The sequence below is a fragment of the Theobroma cacao genome, chromosome 6 (genome assembly GCF_053813885.1).
Source record: "Theobroma cacao isolate CCN51 chromosome 6, ASM5381388v1, whole genome shotgun sequence".
Classification (NCBI taxonomy): Eukaryota; Viridiplantae; Streptophyta; class Magnoliopsida; order Malvales; family Malvaceae; genus Theobroma; species Theobroma cacao.
In genome coordinates, this window is record NC_142644.1 from 27,258,061 (window position 1) to 27,272,052 (window position 13,992).

The following is a 13,992-nucleotide window of genomic DNA, read 5'->3' on the forward strand; positions in this document are numbered from 1 at the left end:
TATTTTCAAGTATAATAAAGTATGAATTATGAAGCATAAGGGTTGGTAGGAATTTCCTTCTCCGGAGGAACATCATGATTGCTCTAATGCTATTAGGTACCCGGAATCAGAGGATCTAAAGTGGGCATTAGGCCAAGATTCATAGTACCAATAAGCAGGTTTATGCTTTGTGCATTGTGTGGGTTGTTGTAAGCTTGAAATAATGCGGGGTTATTGGTTTGGCACAGTAGTCAACGGCTTTCGACTTTCAGTGGCGGTCGCACGATTACCGTCGGTGTTGAATAAGTGCGCCTTTGGATCTTCCACCCAAATTACCGGCATTTAACCCATAAAGATGTTAGATCCGTTTTGTCTTTGCTGCTTTTTAAGGTTTTTTTTTTTAATATATTAATAGAATGAACAGTCAGCGTTCCATATAGACTTGGGTTTGAAAACTTTGTACAAAAAAAATTAAAAGTTAATGGTCCCAAAAGAATAATATATGGTTGGTGGTGGATGATTTGAGCTATTCATTCATATAAAACTAAAAGTAACCTCGCAGAATAATCTCGAAACAAAATTTAATCAACAAAAGGCCTCTTTGAACTTCCATGATAAAGACTCTTGAGCGGAAATTTTCTAAACATAATATTAATAAAAAATAAATTATCATGGGAGTTTTACCTTTTAATACATTGGTCATACACGTTTTTTAGGCATAATTCATTTTTCATTATATATTTGAAGTTGTTTTGGTTCTTTCGGACCATTTGGAAGGGTTGTTAATTGTTATAAGTTGTGTGTCACGGATCTCACAAAATTGTATAAAATTATATTTAAATTTCGACCAGTAACATATGAATTAAGTCATATACTTTTGACATTTTACAAGAAAAAAATATATCTCTCTCTTTCTTTCTTTTTTTTTTATTAATCTCCCTCTCGCTTCAAACAAGTAATATAATGTAATCTGCATGGAATAAAACAAACAATTTGATTTGCAAAGGATGATATAACTACAACTTAATAAACAAAGCAGTAGACACCTGCCCCATATATCACAACTACGAGTGCCTTAACATGACTTGATAGATAGGACAAGGTTAGGATATAACACAACAAAATGAAGTGTTAATAATGCATCAACAACTAATATCATATTACCTTTTGGGCCAGATCCCAGATCCTATGTTAAAAAATTACTACTTACACTTTGATTTATATTTTTAATATTAAGACTTTTATTTTCTTATTTATTTTTTTAATATCAAATACAAATTATAACGTTTGAAGTTAAATTTTTTTTATTCATTAAAAGACGTATTAAATTTCACATTTTTTTATGTTATTTTTACTTCTACTTTGTTTTTTTTTAATAAATAATTTTTTATTATATGTACAAAATTTTATTTTGATCCCTTATATAGATTTTTTTTATAATGCGATGGGAGAGCACTATATGTTAGGTATAAAACATGTTCAAATGTTATGCAAAACTCATAATTCATTAAATTGTGAAATTTTAAGCAGTTATTACAAAGAAAAATGGTTTAATTTGTTGGAGAAACTTTTGCGCACAACATTCGACCGTTCCTATTCTTATTATTTTCTTAAATTGCATTTGGTTCAAGAAATAATCCTATTTTAGTATATCCATTTTCAAAGAGGTTGGAGTAGTCAATACCAACTCTATGACTATTTTAAGTTTATAATTATAGGCTAAAAAATATAAAGTTGACGAATTAATTAAAAGTTAAAAACCATTGGCTTATCCATTACTGAAAAAAAAACTTGGTATAATATTTAAAAAAATTATAAAATATTTTAAAATTTAAAATAAATTTTTTTATCGAGTTCAATCAACTTCATATATTTTTATTTTTATTTAATTAAAATATTACTTATTATTTTATATTAAGTGACATTAACATGTCATAATGAATACTAATACGATATATTGATGTGACGTAATAACATGATCATGATATTTTTCAACTTTCACGTTAGTGTGATATGAGCATTAATGACAGTTGATATTTTAATTAATAATAATTAATTAGTCATTAATTATAAAATTTTATTTTATTCAAAATAAAAGTATGAAAATTTGATTTAATAAAAAAACTTATTAAAAGATTTTTTTTTTGAACATTATGCTAAAAAAACTAAACATTGGGATTAAGCTATATCAAAGGGTAAATTAAGGGAAAAAAAAAAGAAAGAAAATCAGATGCCATTTACGTGTTAAAGCTACTTGTTGTGTTCCATGATGCGTTCACATGAACCTGAAAGCATAATAGCACGGCCAAACAGGGCACTATGGCCATGACAAATGTCATGATTGTCATCCGAATGATTAATTATATAATCATAACATTATAGACAGCCGTGTAATCAGACGAAAACAAACAAATAAACCTGCCCGTGACGTTAGTTTCAAGCCTAGCTGCCGTTGCGTTGTGCGTCATCACACAAGCAATAAATTAGAATTAAAATTAAGCCTAAATACGTAAAGCACATTTCCGGCAACTATCGAACGAGAGTTTTTGACTTATCCAAAAGGAAAAAAAAAAAGAGAAGAATTTTGATATAACACGTAATTATATAAGATTAGTGGTTATAAAGACTAAGAAAATAAATAAAATTATAAATTATTAGTGACTATGATGAGGCATTTTGAAATGGATAGTACATTTTGGTCCCACATTATCTATACGAACCGTTGAGTTCTTGCTCTACCGTGAACATTCATGAACTTGACATTAAGCGAAACTTATTGCTACGTGTTGTGCTATTATAGATCTTGTTCATGCAATGGAATAATTCTATATAGTTGGTTGGCCTACTCAACAAAACTTCTAATCCCTGATTTCCTGTTTCAAGATTAATCAACATTTTTAAAAAAAATTTCGGGAAAAGAGATTTAATTTTTTTTTAAAAAATATACATTTACCATTTAACCGATCATTATTATCTAAAAAAAAATTAATTACTTTTCACGGTTTTAAACTAAATAAATTTGAATGGGTCAGGCCCAGATGGTGGCCCAATAGTATTGAGTTGAGCCAGGCCCAGTACTATATCTTCTTCTTTCTTCTCTGTCTTAAACCCTGGTTCTGAATTAGGGTTTTAGGCTTTTCTTTCTTTTTTTTTTTTTGGTTTTGATGATTCAAGCTTGAGTTGAAAAAAATAAAAAAATAAAAAAGAGAAAGAAATGGAGGAAGTGAAGGAAAAGAGTGTGCCAATTCTTCCATGGATGAGAAACCCAATTGATGTGAGTCTCTTTGAAGATTGCCCTCTCAGTCTTGTCCCTTGTCTTGACCACAGGTACTTTCATAGGAAGTTCTTTTTTTTTTTCATCCTTTTAACTGTATTTTTTAAATTTCATTTTATTCTCACAGCCTCAGCTTGCATTGCAGAATTTTTCGTAGGATCGTTGACAATTTCACTTAATATTGAAATATATTTTGAAGACTGACGAGTTTGATTATCCGATTTCTTTTGAGTAAGGTTGGAGGTCGCTTTGGAGAATATGGGTATCTCTTCACTATTCCCAGTGCAAGTTGCAGTGTGGCAAGAGACAATAGGGCCTGGTGCTTTCGAGCGAGATCTCTGCATAAATTCACCAACAGGAAGTGGGAAGACCTTAGCCTATGCTTTGCCCATAGTGCAAACGCTGTCGACTCGTGCTGTTAAATGTTTAAGGGCTTTGGTAGTGTTACCAACACGTGATTTGGCGCTGCAGGTAATTGCCTTTTCTCCTGTATAACAATTCGCACTTTGTTTGTGCTATTTTTCTCTGTCAAGCGAATGAGAGGAATAACTGACTTTATTAAGCAACCTGGTGAATTCTGATTTATTCAAGAAACAATTTGTTGAGCTATTCAAAGAGAAAGCAACCTGGTGTTAAAATTAATAAAAAAAAAAATTCCTCTTCTAAATCTCAGTATAATGACCTGAAACTGTCCATTATGCTATTTTTTTGGTCATTTGTCTCCTCCTATTTTTTAGGTACTTTGCTATTGTGCCTAACTGTTATGACAGGTTACAATGCTTGTTTTTGATTCCTTTTGTTCAGGTTAAGGATGTTTTTGCATCCATTGCTCCTGCAGTAGGCTTGTCTGTTGGTTTAGCAGTGGGTCAATCTTCAATTGCTGATGAAATATCGGAGCTTATTAAGAGGCCTAAGCTTGAGGCAGGCATCTGTTATGACCCAGAAGATCTTGCATACGAATTGCAAAGTTCAGTGGATATATTGGTGGCAACTCCAGGAAGGCTTATGGACCATATCAACTCCACTAAGGGATTTACGCTTGAGCATCTCCATTATCTTGTAAGTAAGTGGACTGCGTGTATGCATTCTAACCACTGTTGGGGCCTGACTACTATTAATTTCCAATGATATTTTTAGAATGTTTGAAATTTGAAATTTAATGTTTGCGCTAAAGATTGTTCATGGGATTGAAACATTTTACTGGAAACCTGACTGTCTGAGAGTTTCACTGTGCTTGTCAAGCTTTGGCTAGGAATGTTACAAATCCTATCTTAATTTCGTACTGACATCAATTTGGGTGATTAGTTCTGGATAAGTTTTTCTGTTATGCTACAAACACCTGGAACTGTTTGTTCACTGACCTGGATTCTGGTTTCTGGACCATGCCTTTGACAGTTTCACAATTTTTTAAAGATATTAAAGAACACACTTGTAACATTGCTATCCTAGCTATGCATAGTACTTTATGGTTTAATTAACCTTCTCTTTAACTTTTTCATTAATTATAAGTGTGACTCCTAATTTGGGGTGTCAGATATAGCTGTTAAAATAATGACTTCTGTTTATGAAGGAAAAAGAAGGCTATTTTATGATTCTTTGGTTTTGAGTCAATTGTTTTTGTGGTTAAACATGGTGCTGATGGATAAATTGTTCCAGGTAGTTGATGAAACAGATCGGCTGCTCAGGGAAGCATACCAGTCTTGGCTACCAACTGTGCTTCAGTTGACTCAATCTAATGATGAAAGCCTCTTTCCTTATGCAGATTCTTTTCTTTCATCTACATTTGGTTCCTTAAAAACCATAAGGAGATTGTAAGTTCTATGCTTGTTATGGTCTTTTTCTTAAGCTATGCTTTGAACTTCAGCAATAAGCATCGGTATAAAATGGTCTGAAGTCTGAACTTAGTTTCACTTTTGATAATCAGTTCCTATCTATCAGAAATACATTTTTGTGCAGACACATTTACATGCATATGGCATGTGTACATATGCGTGCGTACACGCGTGCTCGTGTATTTACTGGAACTAGCTTTCCCGCAAGATGGAATGTTTTTAAGATAGTCTTATGCTGTTAGGCATGTTTGTATTAGCTTTTTCTTTCTTTAAAAAAATTTCGCTTTCTCCTATTTGAGGAGTGATTTTCCCATTTTTTCTTTAAAAGATGTAGCACTAAGCAAAAGCAAAATGGCAAATAGCATGTCGTGATATCAAGTCATCATTTTTTTTCTTTAATTATATATAATTTTTAAAAAATACAAAGTAAAACTGCTTAAAATAGCTTTAAAAAAAAACAGCTTAAAATAGTTTACTCTCTGGATATTGATATTATAACTGCTATAAATGCTTGAAACCACCTCCACTGGTATCTCTGGAACTGTTGGGACTGGTAACTGAGTTCCTTGACAATTATTGAAAGTTTTCTGACCCTTAAATTTAGGATATTTTCTCAAGTTATTTGATTCTGTTTGAAAGAGTAAGAGAACCATATTTTATGAAATCCAGCATCATCATGATATCATTACATATTTGATGCAGTGGCGTGGAAAGGGGGTTCAAGGGTAAATCTTACCCTAGGCTTGTGAAGATGGTTTTATCTGCCACATTAACACAAGATCCAAGCAAGCTTGCTCAGCTTAGTCTGCATCACCCTTTGCTGATGACAACAGGGAAAAGGCGTTACCAGCTCCCTGAAAAATTGGAATCGTACAAACTTGTATGCTATAATAACCCTTCTGGTGAATATATATACTTTGGTCTGTGTGAGTCTGTTGGTATTTCAACCTCTTGAGCTCCAATGTTCACAAGCTTCCTTCATTATGTTCATACTTATTTGAAAATATGGGGTTTTAAGTTACTTTCAACAAAAAAGTTGAGAGTCTTAATATTTTCTTTTGTCCAAAAGCTCACTTAAATTTCTCCATCGGTTTTGTTGTCAAATGTCAGGATATTTTTTCATGTTTTAGCAGTTTATGTAAAATCAGAGTGGACTTTTTCTCCCTGTGAATTCTCAAATACTATACATGTACACAGAATTATAGAGTACTTGAAATATTTTGAAATTAAGAGGCCTTGTTGGCTTAAGTCATAACTATACTTCATGAATCTTGAAAGGAAAATTTCAGTCAATTCAATAATGTCAAATCCCATTCTGGTGCTAATTTCGAAGCTTGTGAATTTAGTTTCTAATGCACTAGATGCTTTCCTTTTCTTTTTTATTGTATTAAATTTCTATATATATATTCTACAGATATGTGACTCAAATGTAAGGCCACTGTATTTGGTTGCCCTTCTACAAGAATTAGGAGAAGAGAAGTGCATTGTTTTCACCTCATCCACCGAGTCAACTCATCGCCTTTGTACGCTGCTAAACCTTTTTGGTGATTTAAGTATAAAAATTAAAGAGTATTCAGGCCTTCAGCATCAATCTGTAAGAAGGTAATGCCTGGATTATTTTCACCCAATTTATGTTCATGCTCAGCACTGGTTTCTATTTCTCATCTTCATAAATAAACAATTGTCTCTGCTTGAATGAGCCATTTGCAGCCCATTGACAATTCTTCTTTGAAGACATTTGAGAATTGTTTTACGAAACTAAATAATTTTGTGTCATCTTAAGTGCTAAAGAACTCCAATTGATTGAGCTTCACTAATGTAATTCTTGTAAAAATTCACAGTAATCTTTCTGCAGGTTTTAGTGCTAGTGTAACCTTTGATTGAATGGAAAAATTTTTGTTAATCTTTCTTATTGAGCTTCTTGATTTTAGTTGAATATCAAATGGATCAAGTGATATAACAAAGGGGGATAAAATGATGGAAACTGAATGGAACAAAAGGACAGGTCTTTGGGATAGAACAGAGATGGTAAAGGAAATGAGAACTAACTCTGTTTTTCTTTATTTGCTTGAGAGGGAGAAAAGGAATATGATAGATGCAATGGTGTAATGTATATATTCGCTTCTCTTGAAAAAATTCCTTTCCCCTTTTTTGTTTGACAATTTTCTGACTAACGGTTTTGGTGGATTCATAAAGAACATTGATCCTCACAAATTGCTTTCCTCCCATGATTTTTAGCGAAACAAGAAATGGTTTATCCCTGTATCCCTTTTTCTGCATTTTTCCTTTTCTGGCTACCACATCTGCTGAAAATTTGTAGTGTTTTATATTTGAACTCTATTTCCTAATTGATAAAATTGACTATAATGTCTGTGAGTTGATTGTAAATATTCTTTATGACTTTTAATGAAATGAAACTTTGTGCTGCAGCAAGACATTGAAGGCATTCCGGGAAGGGAAGGTGCAAGTACTTGTATCCTCTGATGCAATGACTCGTGGAATGGATGTTGAAGGGGTGAGAAATGTCATTAATTATGATATGCCTCCATATATAAAGACCTATATTCATCGAGCTGGTCGGACTGCTAGAGCAGGTCAAGCTGGGCGTTGCTTCACATTGCTCCATAAACATGAGGTATGTGCACATATTGATTGATTCCGACCATGAACATTATATGTCAACGTGTGGATAGAATTTTTGTTCCATCCTTCTTGTCATTATAATTTTTTTGGGTCCCTATTCAGTAAGACAAATATTTATACAATTTGAAACATGTAAAACAAAGAGTCTTCATTTTCTTATTATAAAAGTTGACCCGTGACATGGTTGTGGATTTTTTTTTATTCTTTTACTTGTTTCAGGTAAAACGTTTCAAGAAGATGTTAGGGAAAGCGGACAATGCCTCCGTTCCTCATTACTCTGTTCCTTCAAGTTCAATTGAGTCACTGCATGCTGCATATAGCTCTGGTAACTTCTTAGCTCTTTACTTATCCATGGCCAAGCCGCTAATAATATTCTGCAAGTGTTCAGACTTCTATAAGATCTTTGGATTAATCCCACACAGTTCCTAGCCTCCTTTTTCCAATCATTTGCCTCATTAATTTTCCTTTTGTTTTGGGTTGGGGAGGGGGGAGGGATACCTTGGGACCAACTTTTCAGAGGTTAGGTATGGCTTCATGTTCCAAAAGTTAATGAATTTTTTGATCCTGATTATTTGATTGGCCGTTTACACGTTTCTCTCCTTGTATATTTTCCAATGCTGTTTCACTTGTTATAGATGGAAGGGAGTGAGGAGAAATTATAGCAAATTTGTTTCTTATCTTGATCAAATGCAAAAATGATTTCAAGTATGAACTGTCTTATAGAAGCTTTAGCTTTCCATTTTAGTGAAAGGATATACTGTTGGTCGGACAATACACCTAGTTATCCCCTTATGCACAATATAAATTTGAAATAGGGTTACTGAGGCTTTTCATTGTTTTTAATGCATCAGCCCTAGGAAAACTGAAAGAGACAGTCGAATCAGAAGCGTCTAGGAAGAGGAAAATTGGTTCCAAGTTTTCAAGACTGAGCAAGAGCAAAAAAACAGACCATCAGAAGGGATGATCTATTGCTGCTGAGGCAAGAAGTTTTTGTTACAACATAGATCAATTTTCTAGATGGAAAGGGGCATTGCTTGACATGAAGCCAAAATTTCATATTCTCATGCTTGAGTGCATGGGCATCTTACTGGCAACTTTTGCTGATAAGCTCAGATTACTTTTTCCAAGACCCTAGTTTGGTGTATGGAAGCTGGGTGACACTTTTGCAGACCAAAAGCTGAAAGCAGAACTATTACACAGATCTAAATCTGGTGCAAAAAGGACGAAATTTTGAGAGCTCAGGGAAGTTCATGCTGCTAACAAAGTTCAGTCATGTTCATGCAGTTATATGGAATACTGTTATACCGAATTGTATTTCAACTTATAGTCACTGAATGGACTGAAACCATGAGATAACTCCGGTACAGATATTCTAGAGTTATGGTCATTGATTATATTGAGAACATGCTGAAGAAGTCGAAACTGATTCATCCTGTCTTAGTTAAAACATGCTTTTTCAATTCATATAATGCAATCATTAGAATGTAGAATACTGGTTACATGTTTAGAGTCATCCATGTCGGGTGGTGCTTGGTTAGATTCCCCATATCTTAAGGAATCTGTATATTTATGCCTTGGGTTTGGGACCTTCTCTGAAATCACACAAAGAAGTCCATCAGGACATGAACTGCCTGTGTGCATGCATGTAATTACTGTTCACCGAGCTGGTTCTCCATATCTCAAGGATTATGATTTCGATTCCAGGCTTGATGCCTTCTTAGCTGGTTCCACCGGTGGACATGGAAACTTTTTATTGAATTGTTAGGCATTAAGAATTCAGGACAACTGAATCTGCACAACTCACTGGTTCAAGATGATGAAGTCTAGTATCGAGGCTAATGTACCAACTTAACGTTTTTATTCATGAAAATGTCCGACTCTTTAAAACGCTAGAGTCTTACACAGCCCATCATAACATTGGTTACATTACCAAGTACGTACAGGCAGACCTACAAAAGTCTCAGCAAAGTCTTGGTCATCAGGCCAATCTCCCGGACTCTGTTAGTTGAAGAAAGGAAAAAACAAAGAAAACTGGAGAACATCGATGCATCTTCAATAAACCAAAAGCAAGTCATTCTAGTCGTTGAAAATTGCAAAACTCGACATTCCTTTGAGAAAATACTTGGAGTTTGCCGTCACAGCAGTGGCGGAGGAAGAAGCAGCAGCCATAGCACCGACAGGGACTGAGGTTGGTGAGCTCCTGGAAGTAGGAGAAAGAGAATCATTGTTGCTACCATCTCTATCCTCTTCACTGATGGTGTCCAACATCTTTCTTGTTCTGTGCCTCATGACAGTAACAAACTGAGGTGGAGCAACCTCCATAACGAACCTCGTGAGACGCGAATTGGCCATGTCTAGTAGCGCAGGAAGAAGGAGAAAGCTGAAGCATGGAAACCCCAAAGAGGGAGCTGGAGTTAATAGGAGAAAGAAACACCTTTGGTTTTGGATGTGCAGGAGCTCAAAGGTACGGGTGAGATTTATAATAGCATGGTCAGGCTTAAATTGAGTCAGTGGTCCTAGTCAATGGCACTTGATCAAATTTAACTCCTAGTGCCGCCACTTACTATTGATATTGATGTGCAAAAAGTCTGATGGATGATGTTTCCAACACAAGCTCCAAGAGATAACTACAGTGTGGGACCTTTCCCCTTCATGTGTCAAAGCCTGGATGGAAAACTGAGATTATCTCTACGGATATGGAATTTGTTGGGATCGACAGCTTCCAAAGTTACACTTTTCTGCGCTCAACCGGCATCAACAGGTCGTGTGCCATCTGTCAGTTGATTTTTCTCCATTGAACATTGATGGACAGGTCCTAACTTGCCCCCTTGCATTTGTGGGGTGAACAAAGAAGGAAGGACGAACTGGCTTTGTCCGAGGTTGATATAGACAAATGAAATTTCTTGAAAATCTTTGCATGGCTATTCAAGGAAGGGTCCATTACGGTTGGCTGGAAACTCACCGGCATGCATCATTGAAGAGATCTCGATCATATATTTTGCGTTACGTGTATGTTTCTCTATACGCAAAAAAACACTTAATTCTTCAATACCAATTCTATTACTTAATTTAAAAAAAAGACTCATATATATATATATATATGAATGACGGCACACGAAACGAAGAGAAAGAAGGAACAAGAAGCAACATTAAGAAAAATCCAATACATTACATGTTCAAAACACAAAATGCTGCTTAAAACCCAACTAGGGATGATAATAAGTATTTTATAATCGAGTAGTTTACTCTATTTGATATATTAAATAAAATTAGAGTATTTTACAATCGGATTCAAATAGAGTTTGGATAGTAAAATTATTATTTGTCATAGGTTTGAATGATGATTTTATGATACTCACTGTTCAAACTCGATTATAAATAATATTTTTTAATATTTAAATTTTAATTTTATTTATTATTTTTTTATTTACAAAATTACTTAAAATTAATATAGTACATATTAAAATAGATTAAGTGTTCTACAAGTGATTTTAAATTTTAACTTACTAATTTAATTGGCAATAATAATAAATATAAATAATTTTAAAATAATTTTTTGTTTTGAATTTGGATTTGGGTTCGAGTATTATGTGTTTATTTTTAATCAAGCTTGGATAAAGTATGAATATTTAAATTTTAATTGGATTCGAATTTGAATATTTTAAAATTAACGAGTAAATGCATGTGAACTTAGAAATTGAATATATTTTGTTAAATAAATAAAACAGTCAATATCACCATATTCCAGGGGTGTTTTTGGTAAAGAAAAGGGCGAAAACGTTTGTATGGTGAACTATAAAGATCCCAAATTCTCCACCGTCGGATATAAAATATTGATAATCTGTGTCGGCCCATCTCGAATTAGAATTTGATTGTCTAAAGTGTTGGCCCAATTCCAAGGATAACCTGTTCTTAAGACCGCAATGGCCCATCATCACTCAGTTCCTAAAACCCTAAAACCCTAAATTTGACCATTTGTCTTTCTCCTAGCTTCTTTGCTTCTCCAAGCGCCGGCAGAGGAGGTGCGGCCCTCATCACAAATTCACGATTTTCTTCTTCTACTTGGTTTTTTCTTTCTGGGTTTCTTTTAATTGCATTGAAGTTCTAATCTTTCTCTCTTTTTAGAGTTGCTATTCCTTTTCTTTGGATAAGATGTATCTCCAGTTCTACATAAACGAGAATGGTGACAAAGTTTACACCACCAAGGTAAAAACCCATACTTATTTATTGATAATTAGTTAAAACTACAAATCATCTCAGGTTTCTGTTAGTTGCATAAGTTTTATGTTTTGTTTATAGTGATTGAGACAGTGGAAAGGACAACCTTGTATGCAATGAAACTGAAACCTACTGCACACTGTGGAACTTATAACCCTTTTTTGTTTTTTCTTTTTAGAATTTCAAAGCTGAGTTTTAAGCTTAGGTTGCTCCAAAACTTTGTGCTATAGCTGATGTTTTTTCTTTGGAATTTCAACAACTTTTTCTTCTTGGTAGGATTTTTTTGGGTCCTCATAATTGAGGGAGTTGATGGCTGATTAACTTGTACTATCCTGAGAAATGCATTTAATTGTGAGAGTTGAGACTAGGAATAGATTTTAATCTCTTACCTGCAGTCAAGCCAAGCTGGCTTTCATCTTATTTTAACTTGTTCTAGCAATTTTTTAGGTTTCTAATTTATGTGTAATCAATATTTTAGTTGGTTTTTTTCTTTCTATATTTACATTTGTATGGATTTTGTGTGCAGAAAGAATCACCAGTAGGGATGCCTACTCAGTCTGCTCATCCAGGTAATACAGCCTGATGCATTTAGATCATTTCTGGCATACACTGATTAGAACTTTCATAGTTTTTTGGCCATTTATGTTTATCTTGATGGTCTTCCTGATTGAGTGTCCTTTTTCAAGAATTTCTTGCTCATTTTATGTTTGACCTGGTCTTTATTGTGGCAACTGAAGAAATTCATATGGCTACATACCTATATTAATTCCTTGCTGTAAGCTGCTTTCATAGGCACTTTGCTTTGTCTTTTTTGATGTGTAATATCAATAGAATAAGTTCATTTTGGTGGAGAATTGGTGGTGCTTGACTACATGGTCATTTGCTGTCTGTTTCTCAGTCTTCATTTGATTGACAAGTGGGTACTATACCGTGTCATCTATGGCACTCAACTGTAATGAATGATAACATTGGCTTCAATACATGTTAGGCTGTTGTAGGATTTCTTTTCTTGTTTTGTCAAATTTTTTACTAGAGGCAAGACAGCTTTTGGGAAAGTTGCATAGGAATGTTATTGAAAGGTTTTTGTTATGGTTTCTAATGAAAATTATTTTTTCCCTTTTACTAACATTCATGCAGCACGTTTCTCCCCTGATGACAAATATTCGAGACAAAGAGTTCTTTTGAAGAAACGATTTGGTTTGTTGCCAACCCAGCAGCCACCTCCAAAGTATTGAATTGATTAGATATATCAAGCTGTACTTTTATGAAGCTTTGTTTTTAGAGTATCAATGAATGCCTGTGGCTGTATAATGCAGTTTCTCTTTGCTTTAGGATGCTTATTTAAAACTATACACAGTTTAATGTCTGCTTGTAAGAACACATCTCGAGTATATGAATGCAAGTAGTACGATTTGTGTCTAGATTGCTCTTTTACATTTGTTGACTCAGTGATTTATGCCAGTTTGGTTTGGTGCATCCAAACATCTTTTGGACAGCCAGTCTCACTGAAATTGCTTTGTAAGTTGTGTCTTAAATATTAAATTTAGCTAAGAGAAGTGCTTTGAGCCATGGGAGCGATTATCCAATTAAGTTGCTCTTATCGTGGCTCCTACCCGATGTCTCGAAACCACTACTTGTGACATATAGTGTAACTTGGTTAGTTGCTAGAATGTTACTTTGTTCCTTACTCTGTATGAAGGAAAAAACTAATAGTAACTAGGAGGTACGAAATTAAAAGAATTTTCTAGCTTGAAGCTTTTTAGTTTTAGGGATAATATCTTATTTAGTTATTATACTTTAGGAAAATATTTAATGTGATACATGTATTAATAAAAAATTCATTGTGTTGCTTGAATATCTATTACATTTATCAATGTCTCACCTCAATGGGTCACTTAAATAGAAATGTTTCACCTGGTTTAATCAAAAACGAAAAAAAGTTCTTATTTGATTTGGTATTATTTTTGGGTTAGACACGATGTGTTTTCAATTTCTTCTTAAAGGGTAGCCTTTCAATAAACGTTCTCTAGCAATGATCCGTGCAAG

At 33.9% G+C, this 13,992-nt stretch overlaps 3 protein-coding genes across 3 annotated transcripts; 2 read left to right on the forward strand and 1 right to left on the reverse strand.

Annotated features, from left to right (window-relative positions):
* Positions 1–3,122: 3,122 nt before the first annotated feature.
* RH1 (RNA helicase 1) lies at positions 3,123–9,175 on the forward strand. The gene is made up of 9 exons (XM_007024943.3): positions 3,123–3,306; positions 3,490–3,724; positions 4,058–4,312; positions 4,910–5,064; positions 5,788–5,965; positions 6,500–6,687; positions 7,516–7,720; positions 7,948–8,053; positions 8,580–9,175. Exons 1-9 carry the CDS (start codon positions 3,194–3,196, stop codon positions 8,690–8,692), a joined length of 1,548 nt encoding a protein of 515 aa, XP_007025005.3. The 5' UTR covers positions 3,123–3,193; the 3' UTR covers positions 8,693–9,175.
* A 389-nt stretch (positions 9,176–9,564) lies between these two features.
* Positions 9,565–10,195, reverse strand: LOC148762242 (galactosyltransferase family protein). Its single transcript, XM_088807703.1, has one exon. The coding sequence runs from the start codon at positions 10,078–10,080 to the stop codon at positions 9,805–9,807; it is 276 nt and encodes a 91-aa protein (XP_088663829.1). The 5' UTR covers positions 10,081–10,195; the 3' UTR covers positions 9,565–9,804.
* A 1,421-nt stretch (positions 10,196–11,616) lies between these two features.
* On the forward strand, positions 11,617–13,367 carry NOP10 (nucleolar RNA-binding Nop10p family protein). The gene is made up of 4 exons (XM_018122643.2): positions 11,617–11,750; positions 11,854–11,934; positions 12,473–12,515; positions 13,084–13,367. The coding sequence occupies exons 2-4, from the start codon at positions 11,881–11,883 to the stop codon at positions 13,179–13,181; spliced, it is 195 nt and encodes a 64-aa protein (XP_017978132.1). The 5' UTR covers positions 11,617–11,750; positions 11,854–11,880; the 3' UTR covers positions 13,182–13,367.
* Positions 13,368–13,992: the final 625 nt, after the last annotated feature.